Source organism: Spea bombifrons, chromosome 2 (assembly GCF_027358695.1).
Source record: "Spea bombifrons isolate aSpeBom1 chromosome 2, aSpeBom1.2.pri, whole genome shotgun sequence".
NCBI classification, from domain to species: Eukaryota; Metazoa; Chordata; class Amphibia; order Anura; family Pelobatidae; genus Spea; species Spea bombifrons.
The window spans coordinates 17,709,991-17,730,123 of NC_071088.1; the positions used below are offsets into that span (position 1 = coordinate 17,709,991).

At 38.0% G+C, this 20,133-nt stretch overlaps 1 protein-coding gene and 1 long non-coding RNA gene across 4 annotated transcripts in view; one reads left to right on the plus strand and one right to left on the minus strand.

Moving 5' to 3' along the window:
• The window catches only part of LOC128474605 (uncharacterized), a 208,478-nt gene that overhangs the window by 52,716 nt on the left and 135,629 nt on the right, over positions 1–20,133 (plus strand). The window lies entirely within an intron of this gene.
• On the minus strand, positions 504–19,623 carry VEGFD (vascular endothelial growth factor D). 2 transcript variants are annotated; one of them, XM_053456955.1, is made up of 7 exons: positions 19,366–19,623; positions 9,922–10,123; positions 5,844–6,034; positions 4,964–5,109; positions 2,252–2,355; positions 1,716–1,887; positions 504–1,569 (listed from the first exon to the last, which is right to left on the minus strand). In XM_053456955.1, the coding sequence occupies exons 1-7, from the start codon at positions 19,450–19,452 to the stop codon at positions 1,443–1,445; spliced, it is 1,029 nt and encodes a 342-aa protein (XP_053312930.1). In that variant the 5' UTR covers positions 19,453–19,623; the 3' UTR covers positions 504–1,442. The 2 variants fall into 2 exon arrangements, with proteins under 2 accessions (XP_053312930.1, XP_053312931.1); XM_053456956.1 differs by having other exon boundaries at positions 4,970–5,109; positions 19,366–19,622.

Here is a 20,133-nt window from a genome sequence, read left to right on the forward strand (position 1 = left end):
AAAGTGGCATTAAATTATTAATGCATTGCAACATATTTATAAAGATGATCCCGAAAAGATCAGAAGAAAGGTGTGGTTATTACATCACTTTTACACGACTCCAGGAATGCTCTTTATATACAACCTCTATAGATGCCAAGTAGACAAATCTTACCTACTGAAGACTGTTGTCAGTGGAAAGAAATACTTGGTGTGATTGCTAAGTTCCACTCTTTTGCTCCTTATAATAGGCAGGAAAGAGGTGTGGCTGAGTAAAGAGGTGGGGCTAGCCTTTAATGGACTTATATGGGGTGAGGAGTAACTAGAATCTGGGTGGGAGGAGCCTAATGCCACCTCTTCCCACCCGAAGATCAAACTCTGCCCCGGAGACCCAGTGATCAGCTCTGATTTCTGGAGGATCTGGGGAAAAGCCTGGTGATTTCCCATCAAATGTGTGGCTTTCTGAAAACAAAAAAACAGGCAACTCCAATATTACCAAAACCTAAAGCCATTCCCACCACATGGCACTACCCATTTCATTTAACACAGTAGCCAATAGCTATAGCCTCCATCCAGTTTCGCAACTTGCTGCTTCATTCAACTGCATTATGAGAAACTCATCTACCTTTGTAATACTAATGAAATATTTATTCCAATCGCCAACAGGAAAAAATTCACTTCCACCTTACAGTGTTTACACCACATCAACCTTGGCACCACAAGACAATGTCATGGCTTACTTTCGTGAGCCTTTATATCTCCAATGCTTTATGGTTGCTTTAAGCAAGTGCCATGGTAGCAACCCTGATATCTGACAGCAGAGCACTACGTCGCTGTGTATTTGTATAAATGACTTTAATTTCATGATTTTGTAGAGCACTGATTTTGAGCCCAGGTCTTCAGGGTTGCACACAGGCCACAGTTGTTGCATATCGGGTCTTGACAGGTAGTATTAATGGTTCTTTTCGATGGAACAAGCTGGTAAAGTTTTGAGCATCTGCTTTTATTTGTACTCAATGTTCTTTTTTGTGTTCTTGGTTTAACATAGATGAATTATTTAAAATGTGTAGAATAATTCAGTTCATAATGTGTGTATCCATAAGTCTTCATATGTCTTTATTTAAAGTCCAGTACATATGCTACTGCCTCACACCCATGCGAACCAAAAAGTGTGATAGAATATTCCACATTAGTTCATATTGAAAACTGGGAATCTTCTTTTCCCCAAACATTGTCCATGACCACAGCCCATTTAATGCCATTGAATTTTGATGCCCAAAGTGCAGTGCACCATGTAAGCACACAATCAATGTGTTCATAACCACTGACACTGAGAAGGTTAATATATGAATTCAGCAAAACTTCTGGTGTCCTTTTAATTGTATATTTAAATGTTTGAGTACATCATTGGAGAACTGCGTCATTTTGGAAAGGGACCGTTGGGGGTTTTCCAGAGGGACTGTTCAGGGGTTTTCCCGTATTGTAGATGAATGTGATCCCCTTTTCTCTTTTGGACAGCGGAAATGTTTGGCACACACTTGCTTCCCAAATGGGCAGACTTTGATTGGGAAAGGACACTCGTCTTCACAACTGTGAGAAAGAAAATTACAAGGAATTGTACAATATATATAGTTTTACATTTTACACGTTTTGTTAAATAGAATATAATCTAGATCTCAAAAGAATAAGCCTGCATATTCAGCTCCTGGACATCCCTATTATTCCAGAGCTCCTACCTGCAGGTTTTAGGATGGAATATTTTCTTTTTCTGGGAACAGCTATCCACATTCTCTTTGCACTCACAGCTGCAATTTTCAGCGTTGAGAATGTAGTTGTCAGGACACGAACGACGACAAACACATTCACAGCTATCTTCAAACTCCATATGCTCTCCGCATATAGCCAACTCTACGCAGAAAATAAAAATACATCTTAAAAAGGATCCTCAGAAAAAAGAGAAGCAGAACCAGAAAGCCAGGCCAAAACTTCCATCACCGCAAGGTGAGGGGCACACTTCAGCCACAAGTAGCAATGACCCCGGACTCCCTTTGGCCTCCAAAAGTGGATGTAATGTCAGCATTGGGCAGGATCTCCAATCTGGACCCAATCAGACTTAGTTATGGCTCTGCCAGAGACTAATATTTCATGGCAAAGTCAATTTGTTGGGGTGTTCTTCAGATTCTTGTCTAATATTTGTATTGGTGTCGAGGGGTGGGTAGTGTTGAGTAAGTGTTCATTACTTGGCTAATGATATTTATTTATTTACAGATACCTTCCCTTCTTCTGTAGGCTACTGACTCCTTTTCTAGCACACATTCACATTGGGTACTATCCCACTGCCATCCGCTAGAACAAAGCCTATTCTCTTGAGAGCAGCTGCAAAAAACAAGCAAAAGGATTACTATTATTATTATTATTATTATTAATAGTGGTAGCAGTAGATAATATTAATATAGGCCAATTTGATAAGTACTGAAAATATTAGCATCGGTTGTTTAGTACCAAAAAACAAATAAGTAAACATAACATCAGAAGCAGGCCCGGTTATTCCGATATAAACCGAATCATGCCATAAATTAAAGGTGGCTACTCCCCCCGAACCTGTGAAGGTTCTTCTGATCATGAAGGGCCATAGAGTCATGGGAGGAAATACCCCATTGGTCATCCCATCTCCCACACAATATTCTAAGGTTTGGACCCCTTAGATGAGAAGTAAGGAATTATCCTCTCTGTAAATATTGCCAAAATGCTATTTTATAGAAGTGTGCTCTCAGAGGTCTGGGGATGCGATTTGTGGCTTTGTGGGCAGGTGCCCCCTTTGTCATGGAGATGGGAAGGTTGGGGAGAGATAAGTATGTAGGAGAGGTGGCTGACCCGGTCTATATGCACAATGTTATGGAAATGAGTATAGGTGGTATGCCATACATATTTCTTTGAGTTCTTTGATTAGTATACATATCTGGCTGTTTTCTTTGCCTTTTTTCTGTTGATTTCTTTCCTAGTTCCCTGTCTTGGGGAATGTTCTCTTTATTAAACAGCAGACCAACGCTGTATTTTTTTAAACTAATGTGGAAAATTGCAATGTCTCACTTTCCAAAATTAATAAAATTTAATTTGGAAAAAAATAAATAAAATCCTTCATTTTCCGTTGCGTGCATACCATTGTCCACCATGGCTCCTTGCAAAATACAATGTAAAATGTATTGGACTCAAATTGATGTTTACTTCATGAAACCTCAGGACTTTAGGATGCAAAACAGCTACCCCCTTGGTGTTTCACGTTACAGACATATGTGTTCAGGAATGCAGACGCTATGCCTGCTTTTAAGCAAGACACTATTGCTTATTTTGTAACACAACATTAGACACACATGGTTCTGTTACTTTGGACAAATATTTAGCATATGTGTTTTCTGGGAGAGTGTCTCAATTCTAAACATATTTATTGAGAGAATTTCCTATTTAGACATATTTGTGCTTCTGAACATAGAGAAATGATTTAATTGGATTCTTGACGTTTTATTATTAAAAAGACTTTTCGGGTCAGAGGAAGCAAATAGGAGATAAGAGAAGTGGAAAGAATGGAGATCAGCGAAAAACTGTGTAATTTGGATTATTCAAGTGAACACTGATTAAAGTAAGAGATATGGATTTTGTTTGATCTCCAACTAGTTTAGGAAAAACAAGCATCTCATTTGTATAATATTGTAAAAATTCTCAGATGTACGGTTTATTCCAATAATGGATGAAATATAAGATCCAAATGGGCCAAAATGTTTAAACTATTTAGTCCCAAATTGGCAAGGTTGATAAACACAGGCCATATTGTATGTATTCTCCAGGAAAGTAACCAAGCGTGATTTAGCATTGGAACTGTGTTTGCATAAATATACATTATTTATAAAATCAATTTTAACTCTTTTATTCACATACCAGCAATTGAGTGTAGGAAAGAAAGGTTCCTAATTTAGCACCTTGGTCCAGGACCACCCTTAGGCAGGGCAAGTAGGGACCTCACTTCAGGTCCCACAGTATCTATCAGCAATCACCCATCAGTACCACCTTTAGCACTCCATCTTGCAACTAGCGCAGTCTTTCTTTCTCTCCTGCCCTTTTGGTCTTTCTCTTAAGGCCTCTTCTAGGCCCTCTGAGCAGAAGTGTGATGTCTCATCCCAGCACTCCACAGCTCTCAGACTTTCAGAGCCCATGAGGGAGAGCAGGAGGAGAGAGAAGGCTCTAGTAGAGTGTGAGAAAAGTGGTAGGGGCCCTATACATATTTATTGCCCTGGACCCCATAAATCATAAGGGTAGCCCTGCCTTGGTCTTCACAGAGCTGTAACCCATCCCTGGGTATTGAGGGAATGACATTATTTATGGTCTTCATTGTGTTGGTAGATGAGTACTAGGATTTGACATGAGCATAGAAATATTATCTTGGGCAATACACAATACTCAAACAGCAGACATCCAGCTGGACAGAGCTGAACTTGATAATGTGAAACACTCAGTATTAATGTTCTGTGTTGTATGAAACCCCTTGTTAGTCAGACATGCGGTCAACAGCTTGTTTCTCTTCATGCACAGACATAGAATGGAATGTATCATCAGGGGAAACAATTGCATTCTTTTCCATAGTCTATGCCCCCTGACAAGCTGGAATATCCATGACATGCCTTATATATGTGTGTATCTATCTATATTTATCTATCTATATCGATATCTATCTATCTATCTATCTATCTATATAGACAGATATATACACACACACACATATATATATATATATAGTTATGTACAAGATAAAATGGCAATAAATGCAGGGCACAACATTTATAATGAAGACTAGATACTAAGGCAGTTTTTTTCTGAGAATTATGTTGATAAAATGTAACTCTTGGAAAAAGCATTGATTGATTTAATGTACTTCATACTATATGCAATAAACAAAATGTGAATGAACAAGAAGATATTAAAAAATTGTTACCCGTACTCTGGATAGGGAAGAGATCTTCTTATAATGGCGTATGGGTGGCGGGAAGAACCTGAAATGCATTTGCAGCTTGTGTGATTGGCAATTCTGAGAATTGTAGGTTCTGGAGCTTGTGTCAATGGAACTGAAATTTGGAAAAGCTAAAGAAGGAAACAATCAATTTATATTATTTAGATTACTTTTATTACATATGGATTGTCATGGTTCAAAAGAGGGAAATATTTACTGTGAAATATATTTACTAAATCAAATATTGTTGATTTAGGAGACATAAGATATATGTTTATTATTATTTTTATATTAAAGTCAATTTTAGATAATAATTTTGTATTGACGGTTGATATATAGCTCCAAGTTTTATACATAATAATAATTTACCTGGAAACATAATACAATGATTCAAAACCAGAATTCTTTCCTGGGTAGATTAAAATATGACTGCAGGGCATATCTAGTCTGGTCTATTTTAATTTACAAAGATTATATATATATATATATATATATATATTCCCAGGTCTGGGAATATACAGAGCTGGATCATCCACCTGGCAACCTAGCCATCTGCCTAGGGCTCGAGTGTTTCTGGGGGGGGGGGGGCTTGCCAAGCTGTACATATATTCATTCCTTTATTGGTTTCTCTGGAACCACCACCTGATTCACAATTTTGCAAAAGGCGAAAAGTTAGACATTTTTTTCATACTACATATTTGAGAAGTTACTAGAAAGAATTCAGATTTCAGATCAAATTATTTTTAAAATGATACATATTACATCACATGGAAGCTTGCGCCACTCCAGGACATCAACGGGATACGTGATGGATACTGCGATGATTGTTACCATTTGGACCTTAACGGAAAGGTATTCCACTTACCGTTTTTAATACGTAAGACGTGCTGGTATTAACACAGGTGGCTCCCTCTTCATTGCAGCATCCTCCACATCTATACACTGAGACACAGGGGGGTTTGTAGAAAGTACTGGTGGATGTGCCAAGGTCTTTTCCAACATCCACGCAGGTTTCCCTGGGCATGCACTGAGTCTTCTGCCACTCCTCATCAATTACTGCAGGGTAAAAAATGGTCTCAACTTGCAACATGCCCCAAAGAAAGTCATCTTATATTATTATTTCTAAATAGCACCATCATATTCTGTAGCGCTGTACATTGATTCACAGGATTCGTATAGAGTGAGACAGAGAGTAGTTATGGGCGTTACATTAAAACCAAAATAAATGAAGGCATAATTTCAATATTATAAAATAAAAGAGGCTGGATATTGGACAACTCTAATTCAGAGACCTGTTCAGAGAAATCCTATTTCTTTAAGCTTATGGAATATTATAAGAAGACATTCTAAGAACATTTTTCAAAAAAAATATTCACCTGTTTTGGACTTCTGTTAGTAACACGCCTAATAAAAGGTATAAAACACCTTCAAGTATTTATTCACTAGCTGTTCCATGTAATAATAAACATGTAGAATGTTTATTCAATGCAGCGACAATAAGATAGGCCAAGCGACTACTACCATTCTAGCAGAACAAATGAAACGCCAGCTCAGACCATATATTTATAGATTACAAGGCAGACAAAACAGTCTCTCAAGGGTGCTGAAGCGCGAGGGAGCATCCACTCCAAGTCTGAGACCGAACAAGGATAGAAACACCGGCACACAGTTAATAAATATGTCCTTTATTTGGATACTTGATCCCGTATTAAAAATATATATATATATATACACCAAAAGAGACTGCATAGGAAACACATACAAAAAAGCACAAAAAGGACTCAGTCCAGGGGCAATGCTGCCTTTAGTCCTTGTACCTCTAGAGACGCACGTGACATTATGTGGAATTAATACCTGTTGAGATATAATCTGAAAGTGCTCTCACAGTGCTATAGCCTATGTGATACAATTGTATGGTTAAGATAAGTATAAATAAAGTTTATGTTGTTATCGCCTCCTTCCCCCTGAACAGGAAGAGAAGCAGTTAATATGTTTCAATAAAGACACACAAGGAGTACCTGTGTGTTTGGCCTCCATCTTTATATATATAAATTTCTTATATACCCGGTTATCCTATCCTAATAATTCAAATGGAAACAATACCCATGAAGATGCTTTTGGTAGTGGGCCAATATGTTCATATCAGGGCTGTCCAGGGCCAATTGCCCCACCATGATTCTTCCATTGCCAGCCTTCCACTTGCTCAAAGAAAAGAGGGACATCAACTGAGGGACACTTGGGAACTATACTGTACATGTGCCTAGGGGTGTGTCAAGTGTAACTATGTTTTTCAGTGGCTCAGTAACTACCATTACAACTTTAAGTTCTAAGAAAACCTAGTTTTGTACACGAGGCACATGCTGCCATATAACAACATTGTAATGGTTTGGCGTCGTTCTGTAGATCAAACATTATAATGCTATAGATAGAGGAAGGTAGCCATATGTTTCCCAAATATAAAGTGTCTCTCCTAGACTTGCGTCATAAACTTTAATTACAAAGGGGGTTTGATCCACATTGTATTACACTTTTCCAGAATAAATGAGTCTTACATTCTAAAACATTTTAGGATAAATGTGATAGACAAAAAAAACCCTGTGAGGTCATGTTGATTTCTTTTCCAATAAATTGCTCAAATATGGAAGTTATCCCAGCAAAAAATGCATTGTAAAACGAAAGCAATTAAACTAAAAAAGAAAAGCCTGGATGAGCGTCTGCCATAAATGGCCAACGTGAGCACGCGAGCATCTAGAACTCAAAACAAAATGAGCTCCATGTTTTATGAAGTGTGTTGGCACCACTACCAGGCCAGAGTAACAGTTCAAGGATTTTACAGTCTGATAGCGTGTGTGTATGTGTATATATATATATATATATATATATATATAATTTATTGTTTTATATATATATATATATATATATATATATATATATATATATACACACACACACAAATATACACACACATAATAGGGTCCAAAATCAGTACACACTGGATCAGTTTGATCATTTAGTAGTAAAATATCATAATCACTATATTAAGGTATATTTTATTCAAAGGGTAATATCGTGATAGGGTAATAGTTTATTATAATGTTTTCTTTTGTATGATATCATTTTTGAATCCGGAACCTAATTCATGCTCATAGACTTTTGGTCTTACAACATGCAAATGTAGCAGAGACAGCAGGGAGTTGCTTGAGTCACCAGGGGAGGCAGCGATATAAAGAGATAATTAAGTGTCAATTTAATTTATTATTAATTTAATTCATTTCAGATTAGGGAGCACTAGCAGTATTTGGGTTAGATTCAATAATTTGAAAGTTTGGCAGAGTTCCCAATGTGGGAGCGCATGATGAATTCTCCATTATTATGTCCTTCACCTACTTATATTAAAAAAATGCAGTCTTTATTTACAAATGATCCGTTTTTGAAACTATTTTCTGTTGTTGAACATTTTATTTTTTGGACAGGTAAGTCCAAATCTATCTAATCTATGTATTTCATGGCAAGAGAGGTATAGCCACCCACCCATCCGCCATAACTGAAGAGACACCTAGCATCGCGTAGCTTTAGAGGCAACGGGGGTTACAATGGAGGCCTGGGCTGCCTGGGCTGGTCAGGGGAGATCTGAGGATCTCTCCAACTTGTCCACCATCCCCGCTGCTGAAAACTGGGGCTGTTGAGAAGTATGAGCCACTAAATTTCTGCATAAAAACATTGAACATATTCTTAAATTATAAGTGGCAATGTTACATGACGTGCATAAAGTGTCACTATACTATGCTTTTGAAGTTTCTCCTTAATTAATTTAGATAAGTCTAATCCACTCCAACCTTTTTGTTGAGTATAGTCTTGGTTTACATTAGTTTAGCATGTGAAAACATTTGGCATGCGGTCACACTATGTCTCTCATAACTCACATTATCAGCAGACATCATTATTCACATAGCTGTTTAGATCAAACATCCACGGTTCTCACGATGGTTACAATCTATCACTATGTGGTTCTCATGCTAGATATCGTCTCATTCGCTTAGATTGTTTGTATTCTAGGGAATGGAATTATTTTTTTAAACCAAGCATTAGAACATCTGAGAAAATTAAGTGATTTCGGAAAACCCCTTTACTTGAGAGATAGCAGTATTTTAACTTGAACAGAAATAGATGTTTCTGATGTCACACTGGGGTTTATTTAGTAAACCAAAAGTTGTTGGTAAATTAAGGTGAGTTGAAACATTCCTTATGCCGGGTCACAGGGTGATAACGAGTAATGCTGGCCATGCACAAAGCATTGTTTAAAGGGACATAGCAGACATTGTTTTCAATTAAATGCGTGTGATTGCTGAGCGGTCCCTTTAGATGTTGGGAGGGATTCCTCTTCAGGGGGGTTTGTCAGTAATTTGAAAACTGGACCACTGAGCTGCAGCTTCTCCTAAAGGTAAGGGCTTCATTTCTTTCAGTAAATTAGCCATGTATTATGAATAACCCAATGCTACCGTTCACTACAACACATCTAATTACCGGTATAAGTAAATAAATTGCAATATATTTAATAGGCATTGTTATGCACCATATTTTTTTTAAACTTGAACTATGTGATAATTGGTAAACTTATAAAGTTCTATTAATGATACTAGGGATAACTCTATTACTGTTTGCAGAAGAAGATGCCATTAAGGAACCACCCATGGTGTATTATACAGCAAAGGCATACTTGTTTTATCAGGGAAGAGGGTGTGAGACTGGAAAATGCTTTAAGGTAACTCAAAAACACTAGAGAAGGTCCCTGCTGTCCACCGGCCAGATTCCACTTTTTCATTTCTAGTAAAAGTGATGAGGTCTGGCACAAGTGCAGTAAATGTACAAGCCCAAGATTACTCCCCTTAGAGACGTATCACATGCCTGTCTACACATTATTATACATGCCATGTATTCCCTACCTTTTAGAATTTCAATGTCATAGAAAGCAGCTGCAAATCTGGTGAAACGCTGAGGTGTTGACCTGGAGTCTGTGTTTATGTAGGATCTGAGTTTCGACCTGCATCGCCACAGCTTTAATTCTGTAGGGTGAGTGATATGAAGAAGCTCCTCAAGATTGGCAGCTGATCTGATTTTCAGCTCTAAATCATTCTGTGGTGCTCCCTGTGGGTAAACGAGGCAAACATTATTGAAGTGATGGAGAACATACTCACTGACATGGAAAACGAGTAAGATGTTCAACAGATGTAGACAGGGCAGACCAATTTCTAGATTGTTACATGCACTTATTGCATTATCGTTAACATAAGAGGGAACCTCATGGCAGCTCCTTCAAGAAACTCAGGGAACCAGGACAACGCTTTCTTCCATATTGGTGAATTTGTGTTATGAAAGAGCAGCGGTACATAGCTTCTCATAGCAATCGATCAAGTACAGGTATGCATATCACGACAATGGGCTGTCTAAGCTACTAGTCCTTATATCACACCCTGTCCATGGTGCTGATATTATCATTAAACAGGTATCCTGTAAATTAACAGAAATATTTAATCTTAAGTAACCTCATCTTTGATATTTTAGAAATGATAACTGAGAATGTCGTAGAATAATAATAAGTATATGCATCTAGCAACTATGGAGGAGAGCTATGCTACTGTCTCATACCCAAGTCTGCTAAGATAATCATGGTCACAATAGTGGCTTGACTTGAATCACAACTAAGGTTATTCCCTTGTTTTGACCAGCTGAATGGTAGGAGATGCAGTTCAACAACAACCAGGAGGGTGCACATTGACTACCTTTGATTTATCATTATTATTATTATTTTTTATATTATTCATAGATAGCACTAGGTAATTATGCTGATGTTTTCATATAGCATCTTCTGGTGAATGCTAGTGTGTCTGATTTGGTACACTGAACCCCATTTTACAGACACCTGGCTTTCAGGCCCTATGCCACCAGTGTGTTAGTATTGTTAGTTAATAGCAATCAGGGCCACCATTTTACTTTCCTAAACTCTTCTATTCACAGATGAGACAGGTACATATTAGGTATATGATGAACAGTCCCCAGATCTGCCCACGTGTCCTGACAGTACTATTAGTCAGTTTTGTAGTACTACAGCCATCACATTAACCTTTTACTACTAGTGAGAAGGGAGAGAGGGGATAGATAGTGAGAAGGGAGAGAGGGGGTAGGTAGTGAGAAGAGGGATAGGGGGTTGTGAGAAAAGGGGAGAGGGGTAGATAGTGAGAAAGGAGGGTATTAATATATATATATATATATATATATTAAACTATATTGAAATAAATTAAAATGAATGAGAGAATTAATAAATTAATGTGTGGCTGAATTGTGTGAATGAGTGAGAGTATGAATTACTGTGTGGATGAATTGTGTGAATGAGTGAGATAATGAATGCATTTGTGAGAATGCATTAATGAGTATGTGTAAATAATTTGTGTGAAAGAGTAAGAATAAATGATTGTGTGAATGAAAGTGTGAATAAGTGAAAGTGAGTGACTTTAAAAGTGTTTGTGTGTATCATAGATGTATAATTGATTTGTGCAAAGGCAAAAATGGCGCAAGCATGGTGTTTAAGCCTTGGGGACCAAGGTGGCACAGGTAGCGTGTTTGTGGGACAAAGATGGCACAGGGCAGGCTGTTTAGGGACAAAGTTGACTCATGCTGGGCTGTTTGGGGACAATGATAACAAGTCCTATGTGTGTAATTTGGGTGCTGGTCAGGTTCTATGTTGGCAAAGTGATTGCCAGGGCTGGCCTTTGGGGTGTGCAACCTGTGATCTATGCCTGTAATTTAGTGAGTTTTATCTATACCTTTTATCTTCTACCTATTCCAATTGATTTATACCTGCAATGGGTTTTTGTGTTATTCTGTTGGTCTATATCTGCTATGCTATGTTTCCATACATTATTTATGTATACCTGCAAATACAGAGTTTGTATGTCTTATTCAGTTGATCTATACATGCAAGTGCTGTTTACATCTGTTATTTATTTCATCTATACCTGAACTACAGGGAGTAAGTAAAAGAGCGGTATGGTTTAGTGAATGAGGGGACAAAGGGACTCTAGGGATGATTACCGGGGGGAGGACCTCTCAATGTCACGGTAGGGTCAGAAAGAGGGTAGACTGCACTGACTCTGCACATACAACATTTTTTTGTGTGGTAGTGGGGGGAGGGATTGCATGCTATATATTGTCAACAGGGGGTAATAGTAATATATATTAGCAGCAGGGGCTAATATAAATATATGAAATATGAAAGCTGGATACGCCACTGCTCAGTCTTAATTACCCTGATACTGACAATGACTAATGAAAGCCTGTAGAGGAAAGTATCCCATCACACAAGCAAGAGGTTAAGAGAAAGGAAGAATACTGGAACAAAATAAAATTAAAAAAAAGTTCAACCAAACACATCTCCAGCACAGAAAATAGCCAAAGGTGGACAAATGGGTAAATGAATATGGGGAAATTCTGCACACCCTCCTCCCCATGTATTTGCAAGGGAAATATCACATACATCTAAGGGGACCTCACAGCCATTATGTGCATTAAAGGAATTGGGTTTTTTTTAATGAGACTTCCCCTTTAAGCCAGCTTCTTGTGTTCTTGCTAATCCACTTCTCTTTCGAACGTTCTACCCATCTGCACTGATCATTAAGCCATTATGTAATGTTTATTAAAAGCCAAACTATTACATAATATTATTCAGAAAGGCAAATTCTACAATTGGTGGCCGTCCAAATATAAACACTCACTCATAAGGCGATGAAATCCTTCATTGCTAGAGCCTACAGTCTTCATGATATTTCTTTAAGATGTTTGATATCACATAACAATAATGTGCCTGTCTCATGTGCTACTTTAACAACACTTCATCTGTGTATTCCAAGAAAGAAACAAGCTGTTTGACTTCTGTGTAACACAACAGACGATATCAAGACGTCCCTGTGTCTTGTCTAATATTAAGAAATGAAAGAATGGAGATGTGTAGAAGATAAAGTAGACCTCAGTTAGGAAAAAAAAGTCATTTTGATAGGAGGCGGCTCTACTTCAGCTGTCAATGGGCTGACAAATAAGTTGAATGGGCCTGATGGGATACACCCCAAGTTATTAAAAGGCCGACCACGAGGCAAACAGGTAGCACACATCTGTAACGTGTTCTTATAACCTCGGGTGATCTCCACCTTTCCCTATTTAAACCTGGACTTCCTCTTCTGGGTCACCCTTGGTTGGTGTTTTCCTGTGCGAGTTGCTTTGACTATTTCTTCGTTTGACCTGGCTGACTTTGCTCCTGTTTTCTGATTTGGCTCCTGTTCTCTGATTGTTGGTATTGACTCGGCTTGTTTGACTACTCTTCTGGATTTGATTCGGCTTCATGCTTTACTGGTTACCAGACCTGATTCTCGGTTCCAGCTCTCCTGGCTGCTCCTGGTTCCTGTTTGCCTGGCTCACTCCGCCATCCTCCTCATCCAATCGTTACAAAGCCAAATGGCAAATGATGCACCCGGGCATAAAACCCCAAGGGCAGAGTATAGAATATTTGAGACTGTCCTAACTTTAACATGTGAGCATGTGTGTGTGTTAGGATGAGTGTATGTCTAAATGTGTGTTTGCATATGTCTGTGTGTGTAAACGAGTGTTATATGTAAGTGTGCATGTTAACATGTGTGTACTAGCATGAGCATAAGTGTATAAATTTGAGTTTGAGTGTGTGGTTTTGGCCAAAAGGTGCAAGCCCTTCCCTGAAGGGCAGTGTCCAGCTCATCCAATCAGGTAGGTTGGTAAAGTTGGGGGGCCTGGGGCAATATTCACACCAGGGCCCTGTGGTTTGTAGACCTCCCTTCTGTACCTTGTTAAATCCCTTTATGAATTTACGTTTTTCTATCGATGTATTGACATGTTCTACATTAGGAAAGCTGAAAACCATTTGAAATGTTAAGATGTCTCACATGACCTTTATAATTGTATTCCTGGAATAACACCATTTACTTGAGGAAAGTAGTTAGAGAAAAAATGTGCCATGAAGCATGTCATCTATTTAACTTCTCACATGCCAAAGAGGCCAGTAATGTATCACGTTGCAGACTGTTCACCCATTCACTGGGTGAAAGATTCTTCTTGGTAATAACATAAGATATCTTAAGGATTTGCCAACATCATAAAGCTAACAAGAGGTTAGTCTGTGCTTTCAGAAATCTCTCGAAACAATGCTCCATTCAGTGCTTCATACCAGTGATGGGAAGAATTATAACCATGAACAGTTTATTGGGTATAACAGTCATATAAAGTTGCCTTTGGTAGTTATGCTTGTTTCACATTACCGTGTGGCATGCGGTAATTCATGTCAAACTAGTGATATTTAACATGAGACGACTATAGATGTCACTTCCCTCTACACCAGGATTGTAAAGGCACTTTCCGGAAATATCTATCTTGGAGCCTTGGAGCATTTCCCTTACAACACTATACTACAACTGATAAATCCTCAAACATAATGACTTCACCTTCAATGAAAACCATTTCCTGCAAATAACTGGAACAACTATAGAGACACACACGTCACATAATATATATTAACCTTTCTTATAGGCCTAGACTACAGGAGAGACATGTCTTATAGCTGTTTGTATTTCCACAACAAATGTAACCTGTGTCACCCAGCTGTTATTACACAGATTACGCCACCAAGTACTTCAACCTTCAATACATCACAACTAGCATCACTGATGATGGCATAATCACAACTATTAATAGAAGAAACCCACTGAAATATAAGGCAACGCAACACATTTGCACCTTATCTTTGGGAATTCTTCACCCAAAAGGGCCAATCAGTGAGGGAAATTGATGAGGAATTTGAATCAAAATCTTCGGCTCCAGGAGAAATGGATTGAACCAAGATTGTGATTTTATGTCAGATTATGAGTTTCTGTAATCACATTTTGTTCACACCCTTTATCTGTGTGCACTTTTTTGGCTCCACTAATCCCATATCCCCGTCCACACTTCCAAGGACTATTATTTCATATTGGTCTCATCAGCCACTGTCTCATTCTATTCACGCTGTGCGCATTTTAGACAATCCCATAACAAGAATTAACATTTGACATCAAAAGCTTAACATCTTTTTTCTAGATTGGCATAACAAAAGGCAAAAGTTTGCACTACTGACTGATATTCTACCCTGCCCATGCAGATATTTTATCTAAAACACATTATTTAGGTCTACATTTATTATCCTATTGCAGTTACATTATTTATGTTCATCATGTTTTATATTGGCCATTGTCTTGAACAAAAAGTCAACAGGGAGTTGCACCACAATCCATTGATTCTGCGTGAATTTCAACCGGTGGAGAATTGATGTTTTCTGTGTGTTATTTGAACGACTCGGACCAGCTAATTACAGATGTTTTGTTTTTTTAAATTGCCAAGATGTTTTATAAGCATGAAGTTTATGTTAAACCTACTGATTCCAGTCACTTTCCATCTTACACCACAGTTTGACATTATTTTTTCTCACCCTGTCCATGATTAAAGAGATCATTATCAGCGTACAGATAATAGCCCATTTAACACCCAATAGATCATAGTAATGCACTGGAGAGAATACATTAAGCATTCAATCTAAAGGGAAATACAAAACATGGCATATTTTAAGGTTTTCTCAACTTTATTCTTTCAACTGTCTGCCGCAGAAATAATACTCTATAAATATAAATGTTGGATAGATGAGCAATCGGGAAGGAACAGGACAGTGACTGCGATACATCGACAAAAAAAAATGATATTTAAAAATGCCTGTAAAACCTCTGTATTGTCCATTAAAGTGTTAGCATATTGACTTTATATATAGTCATTTTACTAGATGCTTGCCTTGCGTAAATAAAAAATAAATGAGAACCAAGTGTAACAAATTATGGCAACATTCTTGAAACTTCTGAATCTATTATCACAAAGCAATGAGAAGACTTAAATATTATTATAAGATAAAGGAACGCTCATGAATCTTGCACGATGGAGCACCTCTAATGCCAAAACATGTGAACCTACAGCCTACGTAAATAATCCAGCACTTTGAGATATTTGTGCAGAGGACATCAAAGAAGCTGTGATAAACTTTAAAGTCCTATTCAACCATCAATACAATTGCGGGGGCGCCATGGATTTTATTTAAGCTAGACTGAAGTACCAACTGGCATTAACATATACCCAGATCACAACCAGAATACTATAAACACAGATATTGTATGTCGTGTGGATGTCACAAGTCCCAGGAAAACATGTTAAGGCCATATAAGCATATTAGGCAGCTGCTTAGAGATTGATTAGTCTCGAAGGATTTAGGAGAGGTGAGATACCCCAACTGCTGTCTGGAAACATCACAACAACATTTGAAATGGCCAATGATGGACACTTTTGGGCTCTGTTCACTAAAAGGAAAGTTGGGCAGTTTGCGAGAGTTGTGTTTTAGCTCCTTCACTTCACTATACTTTGTGATGAGCCAACCCCTGGGAGCTTCTGTGGCAGGAAGAGCTTGGTTGGCCCTGTATAATGTAAAGCTAAATCATCAAGATCTCTTCTCAGCCATTGAATTATTCATTATGCAGGACCAGCCCAGTTTGACTTGCTGGAGGAACCTGCTAGTTTTGACCCTTTATAATGAAGCAAACTAAATTTGTTAAAACAGCCATTATTATGTAAACTATCCTGCAAACTCTTCATTTAGTGAATAAACTACTTTGTGTCATCTGACTGATGATTCATATAAATTTAAATCATATAAAAAAAATATAATTCTTTCATGATCAATCCTATGAACGCCACAGACCACATGGGATTATGTTCATAGCAAAGCACGAGACGGGCTTTAGGGTCTATTCGCTAAAGAGGGAGTTTGCAGGACAGTTGGCAACTTCAATTCTCTGATATCACGCTTCATTATCAAAAGCAGTGAGCTTCACATGCAATAAGGCCTAAGCGGATAGGTAATGTGGGGGAGTTCCTAAAACTCTCCTTACTGATTTAACTAAACATTATACAGCTGAACTATCCTATTAAGTGAATAGAACGCTCTGTCCCCACCAACAGCGGCATATTTTGGCCCAGGCCCTTCAATGTACCACTGCTCAAGAGTTGAGAAGACCACAGTCCGCCATTGTAACTGGCCCATTTACGGTGGAGATATATGTGTCTTGCTGGCATAGCTTCTGTAGCATCTCTTCCCCCATGACGGAGCACTGAGATATGATATGTCCTGGTACTCAGCACAGAGGACACCCAGGAACATGAATACTTGTCAGAGGTAGGTCCTGAGAAGTGGCTGGGGGAACTGCCTCTGGTCAGTGATTGGGCAGCACCCCACACTGTCTACTAGCGCACAACTAACAAGACAAAAGGGTTTATTCACTGCAGGAGAGTTGCAGTTTCATATGCAGGAAAATTGCGGTTTCATCTCCACTGCTTTATTAGGAACGGACAACCCTACTGAGCCTCAGCTTCAAGAATAGCTTGGCTAGCCCTGTATGATGTATATTTTAATCAGTGAGCCACCTTACCAATTGAAATATCCATAATGTAGGGCCAACTGATCTCTTCTTGCAGAGAAATTATACGATTGTCCATTTTAATGAATTAAACCTAAAGGGGTTTAGTCACTAACGCGAAACGTTGCAGGAGAGATGTAGTTTCAAGACCTTGGGGTCTATTCACTTGTGGGTTCAACCCAGCAAGCTACTGCTCCACGAAATTCTTGGCTGCCCCATGTTATGCATAGTTAAATCAGTGAGGTTTCTTCCAAGTCTCCTCACCTATTAAATGATGCATTATATAGGGCTGGCTCAGCCTTTCTTCCTGAAGAAACCTGCCGGTGTTAGCCCTTTATAATGAAACGAGCGAGTTGAAACCACAACTCTCTTACCAACACCCCCTTTAGTGAATAAACCCCCATTGACTTCACTATGGAATTGGGAAGGCCCATCCCCAATAGGCATTTGCTTAGCTGGCTTTGTATATAGAACATATAGTTAAGTCAGTGAGATTCATCAAGGACACCTCAAACATTAAGTTATACATTATTTAGGGCCAGCTCTGCCCAACGCTGGAGAAACTTGCCAATGTTGAGTAATTGAATAGTGAGTGAAGGAGTAGAAACCCCAACTCTCCTTATAGTGAATAGTGGAGGAAAAGCCCAAAGACAGCATGATCTCCGCTGGTGCTGGGAACACAAAATAACGATACAATTCTGGTCTGCATCTTATAAGGTGATAAAATATTACACAAGTTGTAACGCACAATTCTGTAATTCTCTGCGGTATAAAAAATAAAATAAAAAGTTCTAATGAGCCACAAGTGTCTTCCATTAGCACAGACTGTGTCTGGTAATGTGTGGGACGGCCAGATGCTCATGTGTGGAATGTTTACTGTCCCAGATGTTAGGGTAGTTGCAATATGTGTGTCTTTCAAGGCAATCTCAGATTTCACTTGTCAACAGTCTTGTGCGCAAAATACATCATTTATAAAGCACTTACAGTAATGGCAAAAAAAAGCTGCAAATATTAGCCCAACCACCGAGGCTCCCTGATCATCTTAACATTGGGAAATGGCAAATTCTTAACACAAAAAGGATCATAGATAATTCTAGCGGTCAGCCATTAAATGTTGAAACAGAGGATCATCATACTGTCGAAACCCAGGCAAGTTATGTAATACTTTGTGACTGTTCTGAAATATTTCTATAGTGCCTCTTTTTTTTTTTATTTATTTTTTTTTTTTTTTAAATTCATTTTATATTATTCTCTAGAGTGTAAGCTTGTGAGCCGGGCCCTCTTGAACCAATGTATCAGTTTATCTTAGTCTGTCAATTTTAGTTTTAGTAAGAAACACTGTTTAAATAATAATGATAAAAATACTACTACTAGTTACTACTACTACTACTTCTACTACTACTGCTACTGTCTGATTAAGCTCTTGGACCAATATTAAATTAATATTAAACCCAAAGAAATTAAGCAAATAAAGCAAAAAAAAATGAAATACAATAAATTAATAGTCAGGTTATCCACTGTCACACAATTAATTCAATTAATTACGTGCTCATCAATCATCAGGTTGTTATAGTAAAATTGCTACATTAAAGACCCATATTAATTATTTAATTATGTAGAATTACACCTTAAAATACCCCAAAATCAAGTGGATTTAAGATAAAACAACATGCAGTGTAAATCTGAGTGCCCACTTAAAAAGAAATTAATAAAATACAAAAATAAGCAGGTTGTACTATTTGTTACCAAATTACTAAAGTTTAAGCGCTACATTATGTGTTATAATACTACAAGGCCAAAGTGTATAAATATATAATATATCCTTACCTTTATACCCTTATCAGTGTAAGCCAATCCGCTAAGGAAATGTAAGCACAAAACACAAAGTTTTGCCACAGTCCACAATCTGACCATATTGACATCCAGTAATACCAGTTACTATGCACTGGAGAGGGTACAGCTGTAAATGCCTAATTTAATGTACATGGTGATTAAGAAGTATCATGGAAAGCCAACTCCACTCCAATAACTGTTCCAAAAACAAATTAGTGTCCGGTTGACGCTTGTTGATTTTCAGAGGTTTCCGTACTTTTTGAGAATAATGCAAAAAGATCCTACATCCAGATCATAGACTGTTAAAGGGGATTCTATAACTGAATGTATCTGCAGCGCCGTCAATGCTTTCTCCAGCTTCCAGAAATAAGCTCGAAAACTGCATCAGAAGTTACAGAATTATTTCCGTGATGTGAGAGAATCTGGTATTTTTAGCAGGAAAATGTAGCAATCCAAGCCCGTTTTCAAACTCTCTTCACAACCTTCAAGAAAGCATGTGTCTTAAATGTGATACAGACCTTGGCAGACAAGCCAGACAAACTTTGGCTCCTCTCCCATGCTCGTCCTTAGCTGATCACCACGACCAATAGCTTCATGGTATTCAACTAAACAACGTACTGCTGATGGTTATTGTCTCAAGTCAGACATTTTCACAAGAAAGCTTTAATACATAAATAAAAAGGGACACCAAAAAAAAACACGGCTTTTTTTTTTTTAGGTCTTTGGAAAAAAAAACTAAGGTGTTAATTTTCAAAGGAATAA